At 41.5% G+C, this 18,853-nt stretch overlaps 2 protein-coding genes across 2 annotated transcripts; one reads left to right on the top strand and one right to left on the bottom strand.

Annotated features, from left to right (window-relative positions):
• Window positions 1-177: 177 nt before the first annotated feature.
• On the top strand, window positions 178-10,387 carry LOC131103688 (MAPK regulated corepressor interacting protein 2-like). The gene is made up of 5 exons (XM_058050150.1): window positions 178-690; window positions 771-840; window positions 1,049-1,188; window positions 9,664-9,762; window positions 10,213-10,387. The coding sequence occupies exons 1-5, from the start codon at window positions 636-638 to the stop codon at window positions 10,281-10,283; spliced, it is 435 nt and encodes a 144-aa protein (XP_057906133.1). The 5' UTR covers window positions 178-635; the 3' UTR covers window positions 10,284-10,387.
• On the bottom strand, window positions 10,028-18,744 carry trap1 (TNF receptor-associated protein 1). Its single transcript, XM_058050148.1, has 18 exons — window positions 18,334-18,744; window positions 17,799-17,969; window positions 17,631-17,713; window positions 17,374-17,514; window positions 15,676-15,747; window positions 15,432-15,592; window positions 15,244-15,353; window positions 15,102-15,175; window positions 14,877-15,032; window positions 14,686-14,806; window positions 14,541-14,610; window positions 13,005-13,152; window positions 12,755-12,940; window positions 11,420-11,558; window positions 11,255-11,340; window positions 11,033-11,178; window positions 10,888-10,960; window positions 10,028-10,808 (listed from the first exon to the last, which is right to left on the bottom strand). Exons 1-18 carry the CDS (start codon window positions 18,557-18,559, stop codon window positions 10,707-10,709), a joined length of 2,265 nt encoding a protein of 754 aa, XP_057906131.1. The 5' UTR covers window positions 18,560-18,744; the 3' UTR covers window positions 10,028-10,706.
• Window positions 18,745-18,853: the final 109 nt, after the last annotated feature.

Below are 18,853 nucleotides of genomic sequence, written 5' to 3' on the forward strand. Positions count from 1 at the left end.
ATATTGCATTAATATTTTTTATTTTATAAATGTACAGATAAATTAGGAAACATTGTTTTGTTATTTAAACACAATGACGTTGAGATTGAAATGGGGTTGAATTGCCGCCCTCATGTGGAAATATTTGGTACTATATGAAACCATGAATAGTTTATTAAACGCAGTACTGTACCGTATACTGTATGAAAATGTATATTGCATTAATATTTTTTATTTTATAAATGTACAGATAAATTAGGAAACATTGTTTTGTCATATTTTAAACACACGCCAGTGACGTGTTAGTGTTGCGTTTTTAGGGACGCTGTCCCTTTAAGAGGCACCGGGGGGTGTGTCAGGCACGTGGACAAAGTGTTGCTTTTTGACCGCTCGTGCCAGAAACCTTCACGTGAATGACAACTTATGTGACATTGGACTGCTGTGCTCTTCTAGGACACATTTTAACTCTTAAATGACCTTAAATCAGAGAAATAGACATACCGGTCGAGTATTGTTAGTTTTGGCGAGTGTAGTTTCTATTTTTGTTGTCGTTACAGTTAAGTTTTTAAGCTAGCCGGCAGGTTTACGCTGAAAACATCGCGAGATTTGGAGCAGTACGCGAGAAACAAAAGTTAACAAGTGTTTCTTGCCCTCGCATGATGTACACCATCACCAGAGGTCCAAGCAAATTGGTGACCCAGCGGCGTACAGGTGTGTAAAAACAAGTCAGCATGCGTCACCGTTGTGTTTAATAATAACGTGTTGAAAGTGTGTCGGTTTGTCTTTTAAAGGGCCTACACAGCCGCTCGAAAACAAAACCAACGACTTCAAGCACAAGCAGGCCTCGTGGAGTTTGCCCGAGTAAGTGTTGCGTTCCATGTAACGCAATGGGAGAAATATAACGCTATTGTTGTAAATTTGCTTGTGTTAGTTCACCACAAAGTGCCCGGTGTGCATGTGTGACCTTGTGCAAAGGTGACACATGCCCCCCCCCCCCCTCCCCATGCAGCTGTTACCAACCTTGCTTTGACGTTTATTACAAAGCAAATGGGTGTCTTTTACTTCCCAGGCTCCCTGCACCCAAGATTGTGTTTAACCGCCCCAACGGCAAGAAGTACCATCAGCTTCCCCCGAGTCTTCCCACAGACCCTCATCAGGACGGGGGACTGACGGCGGCCCATGAGGACAACGTTAAGTTTGTACATGAAGGTGAGTGAAACACGGCCAGACTGGAAAGACGAGAAAGAGCACGTCTTCTTCTTTTTTTTTTTTTTAACTATCAGTGTAGACAACGGCCGTGACCCACCCCACGACGCCACACCCTCACAGCTGCTCTCACCCTGATAGGCAACACCCACCCCCCATACACACAGAAAGTCAACTTTTACATTGGAATTGGTGGCCATTTGTCTGCCCCCGCCCCCCAATCCACCCCCCCAAGTAGTTAAGTAGGCAAGGACACACATACCTGTTACTCTCGTCCCTCCCCCGATTGTCAATGTCTGGATGGGGCTGCCAATCAACTTCTTCATATTTCACTTTTTCACAATAATATACTAAAGTCATTCTTACAGAAGCAGGACGTTTATCCACATCTTAAGTTACTTATATTCTTATGGAATTACAGTCAAATGACCAAAAATAACTTGGATTTCTTCCCCCCAAAATTTTACACTGAGACGTATTCATTTTTATTTTACATTTTAATTAATATCATTAGGTTTCCACTTCATTCCGAAGCAAAAAAAGTGCAGTTGAAGTAAGGTGAAGAAAAAAACAAAAAACGAAAGGCTAACCCCTTACCATTTTTGCCAAAAATCACGATCTTAAAAAAAATCATTTCTTGCATTTTGTGGATGCTGCTGGGACCCCCAATGAGGTTGAGGGGGGTTTCCACTTCATTCTGAAGTAAAAAATTGCATTTGAGGCAAGCTGAAAAAAAAAAAAAAAACAAAGGCTAACCCCTTACCATTTTTGCCAAAAATCAACATCTTGAAAAAATAAATTTCTTGCATTTTTTGGATGCTGCAAGGACCCCCAATGAGGTTGAGGGGGGTTTCCACTTCATTCCGAAGTAAAAAAGTGCATTTGAGGCAAGCTGAAAAAATTAAAAAAAACGAAAGGCTACTTACCATTTTTGCCAAAAATCACGATCTTAAAAAAATTCTTTTTTTGCATTTTGTGGATGCTGCAGGGACCCCCAATGAGGTTGAGGGAGGTTTCCACTTCATTCCGAAGTAAAAAAGTGCATTTGAAGCAAGCTGAAAAATACAAAAAAAATGCAAGGCTAACCCCTTACCATTTTTGCCAAAAATCAACATCCCCCCAAAAATTCTTTTTCTGCATTTTTTGGATGCTGCTGGGACCCCCGATGAGGTTGAGGGAGGTTTCCACTTCATTCCGAAGTAAAAAAGTGCATTTGAGGCAAGCTGAAAAAATTAAAAAAAACAAAGGCTAACCCCTTACCATTTTTGCCAAAAATCACGATCTTAAAAAAATTCATTTTTTGCATTTTGTGGATGCTGCAGGGACCCCCAATGAGGTTGAGGGAGGTTTCCACTTCATTCCGAAGTAAAAAAGTGCATTTGAGGCAAGCTGAAAAATACAAAAAAAAACAAAGGCTAACCCCTTACCATTTTAGTCAAAAATCACGATCTTGAAAAAATTCATTTTTTGCATTTTTTGGATGCTGCAGGGACCCCCAATGAGGTTGAGGGAGGTTTCCACTTCATTCCGAAGTAAAAAAGTGCATTTGAAGCAAGCTGAAAAAAAAAAAAAAAAAATGCAAGGCTAACCCCTTACCATTTTTGCCAAAAATCAACATCCCCCCAAAAATTCTTTTTTTGCATTTTTTGGATGCTGCTGGGACCCCCGATGAGGTTGAGGGAGGTTTCCACTTCATTCCGAAGTAAAAAAGTGCATTTGAGGCAAGCTGAAAAAATAAAAAAAAACGCAAGGCTAACCCCTTACCATTTTTGCCAAAAATCACGATCTTAAAAAAATCATTTTTTGCACTTTTTGGATGCTGCAGGGACCCCCGATGAGGTTGAGGGAGGTTTCCACTTCATTCCGAAGTAAAAAAGTGCATTTGAGGCAAGCTGAAAAAATTAAAAAAAACGAAAGGCTACTTACCATTTTTGCCAAAAATCACGATCTTAAAAAAATTCATTTTTTGCATTTTGTGGATGCTGCAGGGACCCCCAATGAGGTTGAGGGAGGTTTCCACTTCATTCCGAAGTAAAAAAGTGCATTTGAAGCAAGCTGAAAAATACAAAAAAAATGCAAGGCTAACCCCTTACCATTTTTGCCAAAAATCAACATCCCCCCAAAAATTCTTTTTTTGCATTTTTTGGATGCTGCTGGGACCCCCGATGAGGTTGAGGGAGGTTTCCACTTCATTCCGAAGTAAAAAAGTGCATTTGAGGCAAGCTGAAAAAAAAACAAAAAAAAAAACGCAAGGCTAACCCCTTACCATTTTTGCCAAAAATCACGATCTTAAAAAAATTCATTTTTTGCATTTTTTGGATGCTGCAGGGACCCCCAATGAGGTTGAGGGAGGTTTCCACTTCATTCCGAAGTAAAAAAGTGCATTTGACGCAAGCTGAAAAAAAAAAAAAAACAAAGGCTAACCCCTTACCATTTTAGCCAAAAATCACGATCTTAAAAAAATCATTTTTTGCACTTTTTGGATGCTGCAAGGACCCCCGATGAGGTTGAGGGAGGTTTCCACTTCATTCCGAAGTAAAAAAGTGAATTTGAGGCAAGCTGAAAAAAATTTAAAAAAAAAAGGCTAATCCCTTACCATTTTTGCCAAAAATCAACATCTTGAAAAAATAAATTTCTTGCATTTTTTGGATGCTGCAGGGACCCCCAATGAGGTTGAGGGGGGGTTCCACTTCATTCCGAAGTAAAAAAGTGCATTTGAGGCAAGCTGAAAAATAAAAAAAAAATGCAAGGCTAACCCCTTACCATTTTTGCCAAAAATCAACATCCCCCAAAAAATTCTTTTTTTTTGCATTTTTTGGATGCTGCTGGGACCCCCGATGAGGTTGAGGGAGGTTTCCACTTCATTCCGAAGTAAAACAGTGCATTTGACACAAGCTGAAAAAATAAAAAAAAACAAAGGCTAACCCCTTACCATTTTTGCCAAAAATCACGATCTTAAAAAAAAACATTTTTTGCACGTTTTGGATGCTGCAGGGACCCCCAATGAGGTTGAGGGAGGTTTCCACTTCATTCCGAAGTAAAAAAGTGCATTTGAGGCAAGCTGAAAAAATTAAAAAAAAACAAAGGCTAACCCCTTACCATTTTAGCCAAAAATCAACATCTTGAAAAAATAAATTTCTTGCATTTTTTGGATGCTGCAGGGACCCCCAATGAGGTTGAGGGAGGTTTCCACTTCATTCCGAAGTAAAAAAGTGCATTTGAAGCAAGCTGAAAAAAAAAAAAAAAAATGCAAGGCTAACCCCTTACCATTTTTGCCAAAAATCAACATCCCCCCAAAAATTCTTTTTTTGCATTTTTTGGATGCTGCTGGGACCCCCGATGAGGTTGAGGGAGGTTTCCACTTCATTCCGAAGTAAAAAAGTGCATTTGAGGCAAGCTGAAAAAATAAAAAAAAACGCAAGGCTAACCCCTTACCATTTTTGCCAAAAATCACGATCTTAAAAAAATCATTTTTTGCACTTTTTGGATGCTGCAGGGACCCCCGATGAGGTTGAGGGAGGTTTCCACTTCATTCCGAAGTAAAAAAGTGCATTTGAGGCAAGCTGAAAAAATTAAAAAAAACGAAAGGCTACTTACCATTTTTGCCAAAAATCACGATCTTAAAAAAATTCATTTTTTGCATTTTGTGGATGCTGCAGGGACCCCCAATGAGGTTGAGGGAGGTTTCCACTTCATTCCGAAGTAAAAAAGTGCATTTGAAGCAAGCTGAAAAATACAAAAAAAATGCAAGGCTAACCCCTTACCATTTTTGCCAAAAATCAACATCCCCCCAAAAATTCTTTTTTTGCATTTTTTGGATGCTGCTGGGACCCCCGATGAGGTTGAGGGAGGTTTCCACTTCATTCCGAAGTAAAAAAGTGCATTTGAGGCAAGCTGAAAAAAAAACAAAAAAAAAAACGCAAGGCTAACCCCTTACCATTTTTGCCAAAAATCACGATCTTAAAAAAATTCATTTTTTGCATTTTTTGGATGCTGCAGGGACCCCCAATGAGGTTGAGGGAGGTTTCCACTTCATTCCGAAGTAAAAAAGTGCATTTGACGCAAGCTGAAAAAAAAAAAAAAACAAAGGCTAACCCCTTACCATTTTAGCCAAAAATCACGATCTTAAAAAAATCATTTTTTGCACTTTTTGGATGCTGCAAGGACCCCCGATGAGGTTGAGGGAGGTTTCCACTTCATTCCGAAGTAAAAAAGTGAATTTGAGGCAAGCTGAAAAAAATTTAAAAAAAAAAGGCTAATCCCTTACCATTTTTGCCAAAAATCAACATCTTGAAAAAATAAATTTCTTGCATTTTTTGGATGCTGCAGGGACCCCCAATGAGGTTGAGGGGGGGTTCCACTTCATTCCGAAGTAAAAAAGTGCATTTGAGGCAAGCTGAAAAATAAAAAAAAAATGCAAGGCTAACCCCTTACCATTTTTGCCAAAAATCAACATCCCCCAAAAAATTCTTTTTTTTTGCATTTTTTGGATGCTGCTGGGACCCCCGATGAGGTTGAGGGAGGTTTCCACTTCATTCCGAAGTAAAACAGTGCATTTGACACAAGCTGAAAAAATAAAAAAAAACAAAGGCTAACCCCTTACCATTTTTGCCAAAAATCACGATCTTAAAAAAAAACATTTTTTGCACGTTTTGGATGCTGCAGGGACCCCCAATGAGGTTGAGGGAGGTTTCCACTTCATTCCGAAGTAAAAAAGTGCATTTGAGGCAAGCTGAAAAAATTAAAAAAAAACAAAGGCTAACCCCTTACCATTTTAGCCAAAAATCAACATCTTGAAAAAATAAATTTCTTGCATTTTTTGGATGCTGCAGGGACCCCCAATGAGGTTGAGGGAGGTTTCCACTTCATTCCGAAGTAAAAAAGTGAATTTGAGGCAAGCTGAAAAATACAAAAAAACCAAAGGCTAACCCCTTACCATTTTTGCCAAAAATCAACATCTTGAAAAAATAAATTTCTTGCATTTTTTGGATGCTGCAGGGACCCCCAATGAGGTTGAGGGGGGGTTCCACTTCATTCCGAAGTAAAAAAGTGCATTTGACCCAAGCTGAAAAAATAAAAAAACAAAGGCTAACCCCTTACCATTTTAGCCAAAAATCACGATCTTAAAAAAAATCATTTTTTGCACTTTTTGGATGCTGCAGGGACCCCCGATGAGGTTGAGGGAGGTTTCCACTTCATTCCGAAGTAAAAAAGTGCATTTGAGGCAAGCTGAAAAAATTTAACAAAAACAAAGGCTAACCCCTTACCATTTTAGCCAAAAATCACGATCTTAAAAAATTTCATTTTTTGCATTTTTTGGATGCTGCAGGGACCCCCGATGAGGTTGAGGGAGGTTTCCACTTCATTCCGAAGTAAAAAAGTGAATTTGAGGCAAGCTGAAAAATACAAAAAAAAACAAAGGCTAACCCCTTACCATTTTTGCCAAAAATCAACATCCCCCCAAAAATTCTTTTTTTTTTGCATTTTTTGGATGCTGCAGGGACCCCCAATGAGGTTGAGGGAGGTTTCCACTTCATTCCGAAGTTAAAAAAGTGCATTTGAGGCAAGCTGAAAAAATAAAAAAAAACGAAAGGCTAACCCCTTACCATTTTTGCCAAAAATCAACATCTTGAAAAAATACATTTCTTGCATCTTTTGGATGCTGCAGGGACCCCCAATGAGGTTGAGGGAGGTTTCCACTTCATTCCGAAGTAAAAAAGTGCATTTGAGGCAAGCTGAAAAATACAAAAAAAACAAAGGCTAACCCCTTACCATTTTTGCCAAAAATCAACATCTTGAAAAAATAAATTTCTTGCATTTTTTGGATGCTGCAGGGACCCCCAATGAGGTTGAGGGGGGGTTCCACTTCATTCCGAAGTAAAAAAGTGCATTTGAGGCAAGCTGAAAAATACAAAAAAAATGCAAGGCTAACCCCTTACCATTTTTGCCAAAAATCACGATCTTAAAAAAATTCATTTTTTGCATTTTTTGGATGCTGCAGGGACCCCCAATGAGGTTGAGGGAGGTTTCCACTTCATTCCGAAGTAAAAAAGTGCATTTGAGGCAAGCTGAAAAAAACAAAAAAAAACAAAGGCTAACCCCTTACCATTTTAGCCAAAAATCACGATCTTAAAAAAATTCATTTTTTGCATTTTTTGGATGCTGGAGGGACCCCCAATGAGGTTGAGGGAGGTTTCCACTTCATTCCGAAGTAAAAAAGTGCATTTGACGCAAGCTGAAAAAAAAAAAAAAACAAAGGCTAACCCCTTACCATTTTAGCCAAAAATCACGATCTTAAAAAAATCATTTTTTGCACTTTTTGGATGCTGCAAGGACCCCCGATGAGGTTGAGGGAGGTTTCCACTTCATTCCGAAGTAAAAAAGTGCATTTGAGGCAAGCTGAAAAAATAAAAAAAAAAAAAAGGCTAACCCCTTACCATTTTTGCCAAAAATCAACATCTTGAAAAAATAAATTTCTTGCATTTTTTGGATGCTGCAGGGACCCCCAATGAGGTTGAGGGGGGGTTCCACTTCATTCCGAAGTAAAAAAGTGCATTTGAGGCAAGCTGAAAAAAACAAAAAAAAAACAAAGGCTAACCCCTTACCATTTTAGCCAAAAATCACGATCTTAAAAAAATTCATTTTTTGCATTTTTTGGATGCTGGAGGGACCCCCAATGAGGTTGAGGGAGGTTTCCACTTCATTCCGAAGTAAAAAAGTGCATTTGACGCAAGCTGAAAAAAAAAAAAAAACAAAGGCTAACCCCTTACCATTTTAGCCAAAAATCACGATCTTAAAAAAATCATTTTTTGCACTTTTTGGATGCTGCAAGGACCCCCGATGAGGTTGAGGGAGGTTTCCACTTCATTCCGAAGTAAAAAAGTGCATTTGAGGCAAGCTGAAAAAAAAAAAAAAAAAAAAAGGCTAACCCCTTACCATTTTTGCCAAAAATCAACATCTTGAAAAAATAAATTTCTTGCATTTTTTGGATGCTGCAGGGACCCCCAATGAGGTTGAGGGGGGGTTCCACTTCATTCCGAAGTAAAAAAGTGCATTTGAGGCAAGGTGAAAAATACAAAAAAAATGCAAGGCTAACCCCTTACCATTTTTGCCAAAAATCACGATCTTAAAAAATTTCATTTTTTGCATTTTTTGGATGCTGCAGGGACCCCCAATGAGGTTGAGGGAGGTTTCCACTTCATTCCGAAGTAAAAAAGTGCATTTGAGGCAAGCTGAAAAAAACAAAAAAAAACAAAGGCTAACCCCTTACCATTTTAGCCAAAAATCACGATCTTAAAAAAATGCATTTTTTGCATTTTTTGGATGCTGGAGGGACCCCCGATGAGGTTGAGGGAGGTTTCCACTTCATTCCGAAAGTAAAAAAGTGCATTTGAGGCAAGCTGAAAAAATTTTAAAAAAAAAGGCTAACCCCTTACCATTTTTGCCAAAAATCAACATCTTGAAAAAATAAATTTCTTGCATTTTTTGGATGCTGCAGGGACCCCCAATGAGGTTGAGGGAGGTTTCCACTTCATTCCGAAGTAAAAAAGTGCATTTGAAGCAAGCTGAAAAATACAAAAAAAATGCAAGGCTAACCCCTTACCATTTTTGCCAAAAATCAACATCCCCCCAAAAATTCTTTTTTTGCATTTTTTGGATGCTGCAGGGACCCCCAATGAGGTTGAGGGAGGTTTCCACTTCATTCCGAAGTAAAAAAGTGCATTTGACGCAAGCTGAAAAAATAAAAAAAACAAAGGCTAACCCCTTACCATTTTAGCCAAAAATCACGATCTTAAAAAAAAATCATTTTTTGCATTTTTTGGATGCTGCAGGGACCCCCAATGAGGTTGAGGGAGGTTTCCACTTCATTCCGAAGTAAAAAAGTGAATTTGAGACAAGCTGAAAAATACAAAAAAAAACAAAGGCTAACCCCTTACCATTTTTGCCAAAAATCAACATCTTGAAAAAATAAATTTCTTGCATTTTTTGGATGCTGCAGGGACCCCCAATGAGGTTGAGGGGGGGTTCCACTTCATTCCGAAGTAAAAAAGTGAATTTGAGACAAGCTGAAAAATACAAAAAAAAACAAAGGCTAACCCCTTACCATTTTTGCCAAAAATCACGATCTTGAAAAAAACATTTTTTGCATTTTTTGGATGCTGCAGGGACCCCCAATGAGGTTGAGGGGGGGTTCCACTTCATTCCGAAGTAAAAAAGTGCATTTGACGCAAGCTGAAAAAATAAAAAAAACAAAGGCTAACCCCTTACCATTTTTGCCGATGTGTGTATATGCAAGTGAGAAGTCACAAAAATGAAGTCATACTTTTTTTAATATATATTCAGTGTGTGTGTATATATGTGTGCGAAGTATTTTTCATGAAATGATGTAATACGTGTGTATGTGCGAGAACAACTTTACACATGACAAATGTAAAGTCAGAAGTGGTGTATTGATTCCAAGTGTCTTCCTCTTTGCAGCGTGGCAGCAGGTGGTCCAGCAGGGGGCCCAGCAGGGAGTCCAGCAGGGAGCAGAGGTGCTCCACTTTGAAGACCACACTCCCAGCCCTCACATGGACGGTAAGTACACTTTAACTTGTCTGACATCACATCTTAGCATCTTAAGTCTTTTCTAGGCAAAGAAAAGACTAAGACTTGAGGAAATAGTAAATGTTAACTTTAGCACCAAAGGCAAATATGAATAATATGAATATTCCCTAACATTGTCTGAGATACACAAACATTCTGCTAAATAAACATGGTTGGGGTTTTCTGTTTTTATTCACAACCCTACAAATTAGAAAAATAATAATAATAATGCATCTGACAACAAAGTTGTTTTGGATTTAGTTTATTGGAGAATTCATAACATTCAGCATTCATAACTCTGCAAAGTAAAAAGAAAAATGGTAGTCTTTTCCCCTCATGATAGGTATTTTTGTCCCGCCTGAAACACATGTAGTTATAAATATCATATAGAAAGTATATTGAACCATGTTGAAAGTGTGCTGTACTTCCTGGTCCTGCCAGACTTCGTGGCCCTGGATCTGGATGAGTGGTGGGCCCAGCGCTTCCTGGCCAACATAGACAAGCTGTCCTGACCTTTCTCTGAAGGTTCTGGATCTTGATGAGGTCTCGGGTCAGCGGCCCCACGGGGATGGAGAGGGCCAGCAGCAGCATGGGCGCCCCCCCCCCCCCCACCCCCACCCTTCCAAGAGACTGACGGCGCTGAGATGTTTTAGTGTCGCCGTATGAAGAACGGACTTCACCTTCAGACCAACATTGGACCATGTGGCTCGGCACTCTGCTCATTTCTTACTTGTACTTTTTTTTGCAGTAAAAACATTTACAGAGTAGAAGAAGAAGCCTATGACTTATTTATCAGCCCCCCCTTGGGGGAAGGGAGGGAAGGGGGGCAGCTTGTATTTACAAAAACAACAAAACATGTTCATGGATGAACCTGCTGGCAGTTCACCTTCTCCCCACCAGTGGGCGCCAAACAGTCCAAAGTGGTCACATGGCACTCAGTGCTTCTGCAGCGCTTTGGTCAGCAGGTCGTTGAGGCGTGCAATCATTGGTCGGGGGTCGTCGTTTAGTCCAGCGGTGATCATGGCGTTGTCGTAAATCTGAACAACACAAACGTTAAAAGTAGTCTTGATGGCGACCATCTTTGGACGCGAGTTAGAACCAGGACTCTGTGCTCACCTGATCCAGGAGCAGAGCTGCCAGGTCAGCGTTGGAGTCCTTGAGCGCGTGGAGCTTCTTGATGAGGTCGTGTCTGCGGCAAGATGGAGGAAGAGGTCAAAGCGAGGCAGTCGGATTGTTACGTCACGAAAAAAATGATGCTGACCCGGAGTTGATCTCCAGGGTGGGCTGCAGGATCTGCGCTCGCTCCTCTGCGCTGCGGGCCAGCTGCTGGGTGCGCAGGAAGTGTCGCGCCGCGCCCATTTCCAGAACCGTGATCATGGCGGGGTGCGTGTCCAGGCGGGGGGTAAGCTGAGCAAAGCGAGGGGGAGGGGGGGCGTGTCATTGTGAGGGTCTGATCCCCTCACAGCGTGTTTCTTTGCTTTACCTTGACGTTGGTGACGCGGGGGCCCAGGGCGTTCTTCATCCAGGCCATCAGGTCGTCAGTCTGCTCCTGCGTCAGACGCTCCGTCGCTGTACGCATCAATAAACGTTACACTACAGGATTGATTGGGGGGGGCAGTGGTTTATAATTCATACAGAGCCAAGAGACCTGCTTTGCTGTCCTCAAACTTCTCCTCCTTGTAGTGGTCCACCACGATGTCCGTCTCCACAGAGATGAGCTTCTTCTTGTCAAACTCCCGCAGGTGGAGCAACGTCAGCTCGTCAAACTGCTCGTAGCAGAACAGCACCTGGTAGATATAGATATAGATATACATCAATATAGATAGCACCCACACACACTGACAGCAACACACGTGCCCAAGTCTTATCCTCTTATGTCTACTATATTGGGTAATAGGAGTGTCAACGTGACTATAGGGGTGTTATGTCATGTTTAGAGGGCTCTAATAATGTTAAACTATATTTCAAAAGGCAAACGTTTCCTATGACTTATGTCTACTATATTGGGTAAGATGAGTGTAAAGGTGACTATAGGGGTGTTATGTCATGTCTAGAAGGCTCTAATAATGTTAAACTATATTTCAAAGAACAAACATGTTTCCTATGATTTATGTCGACTATTTGGGTAAGATAGTGTAAAGATGACTATAGGGGTGTTATGTAATGTCTAGAGAGCACTAATAATGTTAAACTATATTTCAAAAGGCAAACATGTTTCCTATTATGTCTCCTATATTGGGTAAGATGAGTGTAAAGGTGACTATAGGGGTGTTATGTCATGTCTAGAGGGCTCTAATAATGTTAAACTATATTTCAAAGGACAAACATGTTTCCTATATGACTTATGTCTACTATATTGGGTAAGATAGTGTAAAGGTGACTATAGGGGTGTTATGTCATGTCTAGAGGGCTCTAATAATGTTAAACTATATTTCAAAAGGCAAACGTTTCCTATGAATTATGTCTACTATATTGGTAAAAGGAGTGTAAAGATGACTATAGGGGTGTAATGTCATGTCATGAGGGCTCTAATAATGAAACAATATTTCAAAAGGCAACGTTTCCTATGACGTGTGTGTACTATATTGGTAATAGGAGTGTAAAGATGACTATAGGGGTGTTATGTCATGTCTAGAGGGCTCTAATAATGTTAAACTATATTTCAAAAGGCAACGTTTCCTATGACTTGTGTCTACTATATTGGGTAAGATGAATGTAAAAGTGACTATAGGGGTGTTATGTCATGTCTAGAGGGCTCTCATTATGTTAAACTATATTTCAAAGAACAAACATGTTTCCTATGAGTTATGTCTACTATAAGATGAGTGTAAATGTGACTATGGGGTGATAATGTTAAAAAGTGTATTTAAAAAGGTGGCAAACAGGTTTTCTAGGCTCAAATAACCAAAATATTGCATTGATATTATATTTCATGGTCGGGTGTGGAGACAACTATAACTGCCCGTGCCCCCAAGTCTCTCACCTCCATGTCTTTCTGCTTCATGGCTTCAAAGTAAGGGGAGTGCTCAGCAAGATGGCGGTTGGGGGCACACAGGTAGTAGATGTTGCGTGACCCGGCCTTCATGCGGGAGGCGTACTCCATCATGTTGGTGTGCTGACCCGCCGGCAGTGCCGATGACTCAAAGCGCAGTAGCTTGGCGATGTCCTCCTGCAACACAAAGCAAAGGAAAGTGTGGCGGGTGAGGGCGCCATGTTGTGGTCCAAAGAGTCACCTTGACGTCCTGCTCCTGCGTGGTGACGATGCCCTCCCGCATGAAGAGGCCGTAGTCCTCAAAGAACTTGTTGTACTTCTCCGGCTCCTTCTTGCTCTGCTCCAGCAGGAAGCGGATCACACGCTGCTGCAGGACGTCACGAACCTTCCTGGCGGTCCAAGACATACGCACACGTCAGCAAACATCACAAAAAACACAACACGTCAACAGCAGGGGGCGGCAGAAACGCGTTCAATGAGTGTAGTCACCATCCTCTACAACAGACACAGCAGGGTGGTTCAACGTGCAGGGACATGATAAAATACATGTAAAAACTAGAATAGAAAATAAACTAAATTTATTTATTTACTTTTTGAATGCTGTAATTTTATGAGAATAAACTGAAAATATCTGGTGAAAAATAATGTAGAAATAAAAATAGTAATGTAAAAAAAACTAACAAGAAATCAGTCGGAAATTTACAAGACCAACATCATACTGCATGAGTACATGTCATTGCAGTACTATTTGTTTTTTTAATATGACAAAGAAAGCATTATGTTGTAATTTCTGGTAAATTATCTCAAGTAGAAAGTGTCAAGAATAAAGTAGAAATATTATGGTAATGTTATAATAAGTCAGAATCAGGAGAAGAAAGTTTACAACAACGGAAGTTGAAATATTTGAAAAAAATACCACCCCCAAGCAGAAATAGAAAATACTGCTGTAGTTTACAAGAATAAAGTCAAAATTAGAGAAGAAAGATGTATTACAACGAGGGAAAAGTAAAAAAAATGAGACAAAATACTAAAATATGAAGAAAAAATATTTTTGTGCAACATTATATGATACAATATGTAATATAATATATATTATGTAGAGGTAATATTTTTGAGAATCAAAGTAAAACTAATTTGTAATTTTTTTTTACTTACATTTGGAAAAAAAACTTGTGAGAATAATGTCAAAATATTATGGTAATAAAGTCATAAAGTACCAGATGACATTTTTAAAAAGAGTTTACATGACTGTATACTAAAGAAACATTAGGAGACTAAAATGTATCATATTACAATTAGGAGACTAAATGTGTCATATAATAAAAATGAGACTAAATGCGTCATATAATAATAATAATGAGACTAAATGCATCATATAATAATAATAATGAGACTAAATGCATCATATAATAATAATAATAACAATGAGACTAAATGTATCACATGATAAAACTGTGGTAACGGTTCAAGTAAAAAAGTAATTTTACAACAATAACATCATGGTACTATGATGTCTCTATTTTACAAGCATGAATTTGAAATACTGAAGTAATAAAATAAGCAGAAGTGAAAGAAAGACGAAAGAAGGTTATAATAGTAGCACAAAATAAAATCATTATTAACAGAAAAACAGAGTTGCAATTATTTGTTGAAAATAGGGAAATGGGCAACAAAGTGCAAAGTAAGCAGAAAAAGTATTAAAAAAAAAGAAAGCTTGGTTAGGTCTTGGGTAATAAAATGTCAACTATCCAAACCGATGTAATTAAAAGGTACGTACCTGATGAGAGCGCTCTCCTGCAGCAGCTCTCTGCTCAGGTTGAGGGGGATGTCCTCGCTGTCCACCACCCCTGGACACACGCAGGTCAAGCACGGATGAGGATAAAGACCAGCCAGGATACCCTACAGCTAAGGGGGGCGCTCACCCCGCAGGAAGCGCAGCCACTTGGGCAGGATGTCGGCGGCTTTGGTCTGAATGAGAACCTTCCTGCTGTAGAGCGCCACGCTGGAGCCCATCTCCCTGCTCACGTCAAACATGGACGGCTTCTGTTGGCAGAAAAGACCATTTTTTTCAACATCGCGTCGTCGCTTGGCATGGAAGAGCAAAGCTCCTGACCGTTTCAGGGACGTAGAAAATGCTGCGGATGTTGAGCGGGGCGTCGGTGCGGTAGTGCAGCATGTAGCGCGGCTTGTCGTACGCCTGAGCCACGTAGCGGTAGAACTCCTGGTGCTGCCAGTCGCTGATGTCCTTGGGTTCCATCATCCACAGCGCCTGATGGTTAAACACAACGTGGGTGACGACTGCTGTCTCTCGGAAAGGCCGCGCACGCCATCAACGCACCTGCAGCGTGTTAAGCCGCCGTCCGTTGAGGAAGATGGGGAAGCTGACGAAGTTGCTGTACTTTGTCACCACATCTGAAGAACGGACATGACGATGACGGCGTGCTGGCGTACCGAGACGGTACACGGCGAGACGTTTTTACCTTTCACTCTGTCCTCGGAGGAAAACTCCTTGCAGTCGTCTTTGAGGTGCAGAACGATCTTTGTGCCCTGCTGGACGCCGCTGGCCTCGGCCAGCTCAAACACTCCCGAGCTGGAAGACATACAACCAAAACCACATGAGGTTGCATCTCCTTGGCGTCCCGGACAGCCGACTTTAGCATCTTCTCACCCATCCGAGGACCACTTGTACCCGGGCGAGCCGTCCTCGGCCGCCCGCGAGTAGACGTCCACGCGATCGGCCACCATGAAGGCCGAGTAGAACCCCACGCCGAACTGCCCGATGATGGTGCTGCTGGTTTCCGTCTGGTTCTGCAAAGCGTCCAAAAACGCCTGCAAGAAGAAAGTCCATCGGAGATGACGGACACGGCTCGACGCGACACGTTATTACACAACAATGAAACAGAAGGAGCGACCTTTGAACCGGAACGCGCAATAGTTCCCAGGTTGGCAACGAGCTCCTCTTGGTTCATCCCCACTCCGGTGTCCTGTTAAGGAAACATTGCATGTTATACAGCATTTACCCAGCAGGTGGCAATGTTGCTATGCTGCTGTGCAGGATGACATAATGGGAGTTGCACTACATTTTTCAACTCCATCACGCTTTGATTAACCGCACAACTTCAAACTAGGGCTTGGACGACGTGTCGACGTCATCGATGACATCGACACAAAAATTAGAAAAATACGTCGACGCAAGAACTGCATGCCGATGCGCCTTCACTCAGAATCATTCATTCATTCATTTTCTACCGCTTTTTCCTCACAAGGGTCGCGGGGGGTGCTGGAGCCTATCCCAGCTGTCTTCGGGCGAGAGGCGGGGTACACCCTGGACTGGTCACCAGCCAATCACAGGGCACATATAGACAAACAACCATTCACACTCACATTCATACCTATGGACAATTTGGACTCGCCAATTAACCTAGCATGTTTTTGGAATGTGGGAGGAAACCGGAGTACCCGGAGAAAACGCATATACGGGGAGAACATGCAAACTCCACACAGAGATGGCCGAGGGTGGAATCGAACCCTGGTCCTCCTAGCTGCGAGGTCTACGTGCTAACCACTCAATCGCCGTTCCGCCCCACTCAGAATTAGTGGTGGGCAAAACCGTTCATTTCAGTGCTTCTGCTTCATTCAGTAAAAAGATCCGTTCATTTCAGTCAATTGGTCGTTAGCCTGTGATTCCCCCCCCACCCCCCCAATGTGCATAGACCCGGTCAGTGATGTCGAGTCAGTCCGTTCACTCATGTTCACGTTCGTTCCGACTCAACAGCTCACCAACTAATGCTGTGTCGGTCATGAACAAAACAGCCGGTGTACTGAACGGGTATTTTATGAGCAGTTAATTCGTTCGCAAAAATGAACTAGTTCTTTTGACCTGTTCATTCACAAATGCCACACCACTACTCAGAATCAAAACATGGCAGCAGCCAACAAGTTTCAGTGAGGTCGGACAGAAAAAAGATCGAGCAACACAGAATCCAAAGTACGGGAATACTTCACGCCAAAGTATGTGACACAGACACACACTCCTCAAATACACACTATAGCTAGTTTTATTTCTATTATTATTAGTAGTATTATTCATGTTATTATACTTTACTTATTTTACTTTTTATTATACTATTATACCGACTATAGGTATGAATGTGAGTGTGAATGGTTGTTTGTCTATATGTGCCCTGTGATTGGCTGGCCACCAGTCCAGGGTGTACCCCGCCTCTCGCCCGAAGACAGCTGGGATAGGCTCCAGCACCCCCGCGACCCTCGTGAGGATAAGCAGTAGAAAATGAATGAATTATACTTTATTGATTATGGGCAGATCATTTAGAAATATATATTTTTATTAACCTGTGCATGTGTTTGTGGTTTATGTTTTCAGGGACTTTCAGGGATTAATCGATGCATCAAAAATCTACTTTCTAGATTAATCGATTACAGAAATAACCGTTTAACCCAGCCCTACTTCAAACATGCTGAGGTCCAACATGGTTGGGCCATGACAACACCCCCCCCCCTCTCATGTCGCTAAATAAACAACAGCTGATAGTAATGGTGGATGACCGGCGTATTGATATACCATGGCTTTTGTGTTGGATTGTGTATACCTGTATGGTGAACGTGCCCTTGGCAGCGTCCGTCTGCAGGTGGATCTCCATGGGAGCCGTTTCGCCGCCTGCCGTGATCAGTTTGTGACGCAATTTCTCCAGAGCGTCGCTGCCGTTGGAGATCAGCTCCCTGATGAAAACCTGGAGGAGACATGATGGAGGCCATGTTGAGGATGAGACGTCAAAGCGTGTCGGCTCGTGTTTATTCAGCATTAATGAACACTGTGAATGCGACTCATTGTCCCCAAACATCTTACCTCCTTCTCCGAGTACAGAGACCTGGCAACAATGTCCAGAAGCTTATTCGTCTCGGCCTGAAATTCATGTTTGGAGAAGGTGCCTGGATGGAAGAAACAGAGAAGACATTTACATACACAATGATACAAACAAAAATAGCTTGAACTGTCAAAACTGCATGAAAGCACCTTGCACAGACTCGGAATCTGTGATGATGGTGTGCAAGGGTTCCTCCTCGGGTTCCTTTTCAGCCTCCTGCGTGCTGTACGAAGACTGCTGGCTGATCCAAGGGAAGACCTGCTGAGAGCGCAACAATTTGGGCCGACTGCTCCACCTCTGCTGGGGTCCAACCTGCATCTCTGAAGACAGAGAAGAAAGTGTAAGGAAACCCTGTCAAGATCTAGAACGCCAACTGTGGTGTAAAATGTTTTTTTTAATCTATATATAAGATTTCACACATGCTACAGCATCTGTTGCTAGTTCCCATTCAAACTGGACGACTGGCTTGAGTCGTTTCATCTCAGTGTACCTACTATTGTGGCACTTGCGTCATATTCAAACTTCACCGCCACTTTTATCACGTTCGGTAAAACAGACTGTTGTGTAAATAATAAGGTAGTAAATTGTTACCAGTATATGTCTGTTTTTACTCATGTGTACTGTAAGGTCATGAAACAACAACTTGCTAACCTGCTAGCCCGGCTCATGCTAACACACACTTACCCCGTGCCAAAGATGCGGAGACAGAACCGCTCAGCCTTCGCGTACATGGTGGTACCCTTAAAGTGCATCTAGCGGACAAAGTTATACCGAACCGGGCCAAAGAAAGGCAACGGGACATGTTGATAGCCAAAGAAAAGTACGTAGCTGCGGTCAAATTACTCGGGTAAGGGACACTTGTCAAGAAACACGCCGAACTGCACTGACAGTAGGACCCACTGGTCCTCATTGCGGAATAAGATGTCCATCGAAGTGCCTGATTGAAAACGGGGCGAAAATCTGCTACGTATGTATAATTTCAAAAATCGTATAGTATTCCTATCGTTTTTTTAATTTAATAAATATAGCAATTTAGCTGTGTTTATTTGCCGTCATTTGTAACGTGAGGGACACTTGACACCGAACACGGCGAACTACACTGACAGTAGGACCCCACCGGTCCTAATCGCGGCGTAAGATGTCCATCAAAGTGCCTGACTGAAACGTCGCAAATCTACGCAATTTTAATTTGAAAAGTCATAAA

This window comes from Doryrhamphus excisus, chromosome 15, assembly GCF_030265055.1.
Source record: "Doryrhamphus excisus isolate RoL2022-K1 chromosome 15, RoL_Dexc_1.0, whole genome shotgun sequence".
In the NCBI taxonomy this organism is placed as follows: Eukaryota; Metazoa; Chordata; class Actinopteri; order Syngnathiformes; family Syngnathidae; genus Doryrhamphus; species Doryrhamphus excisus.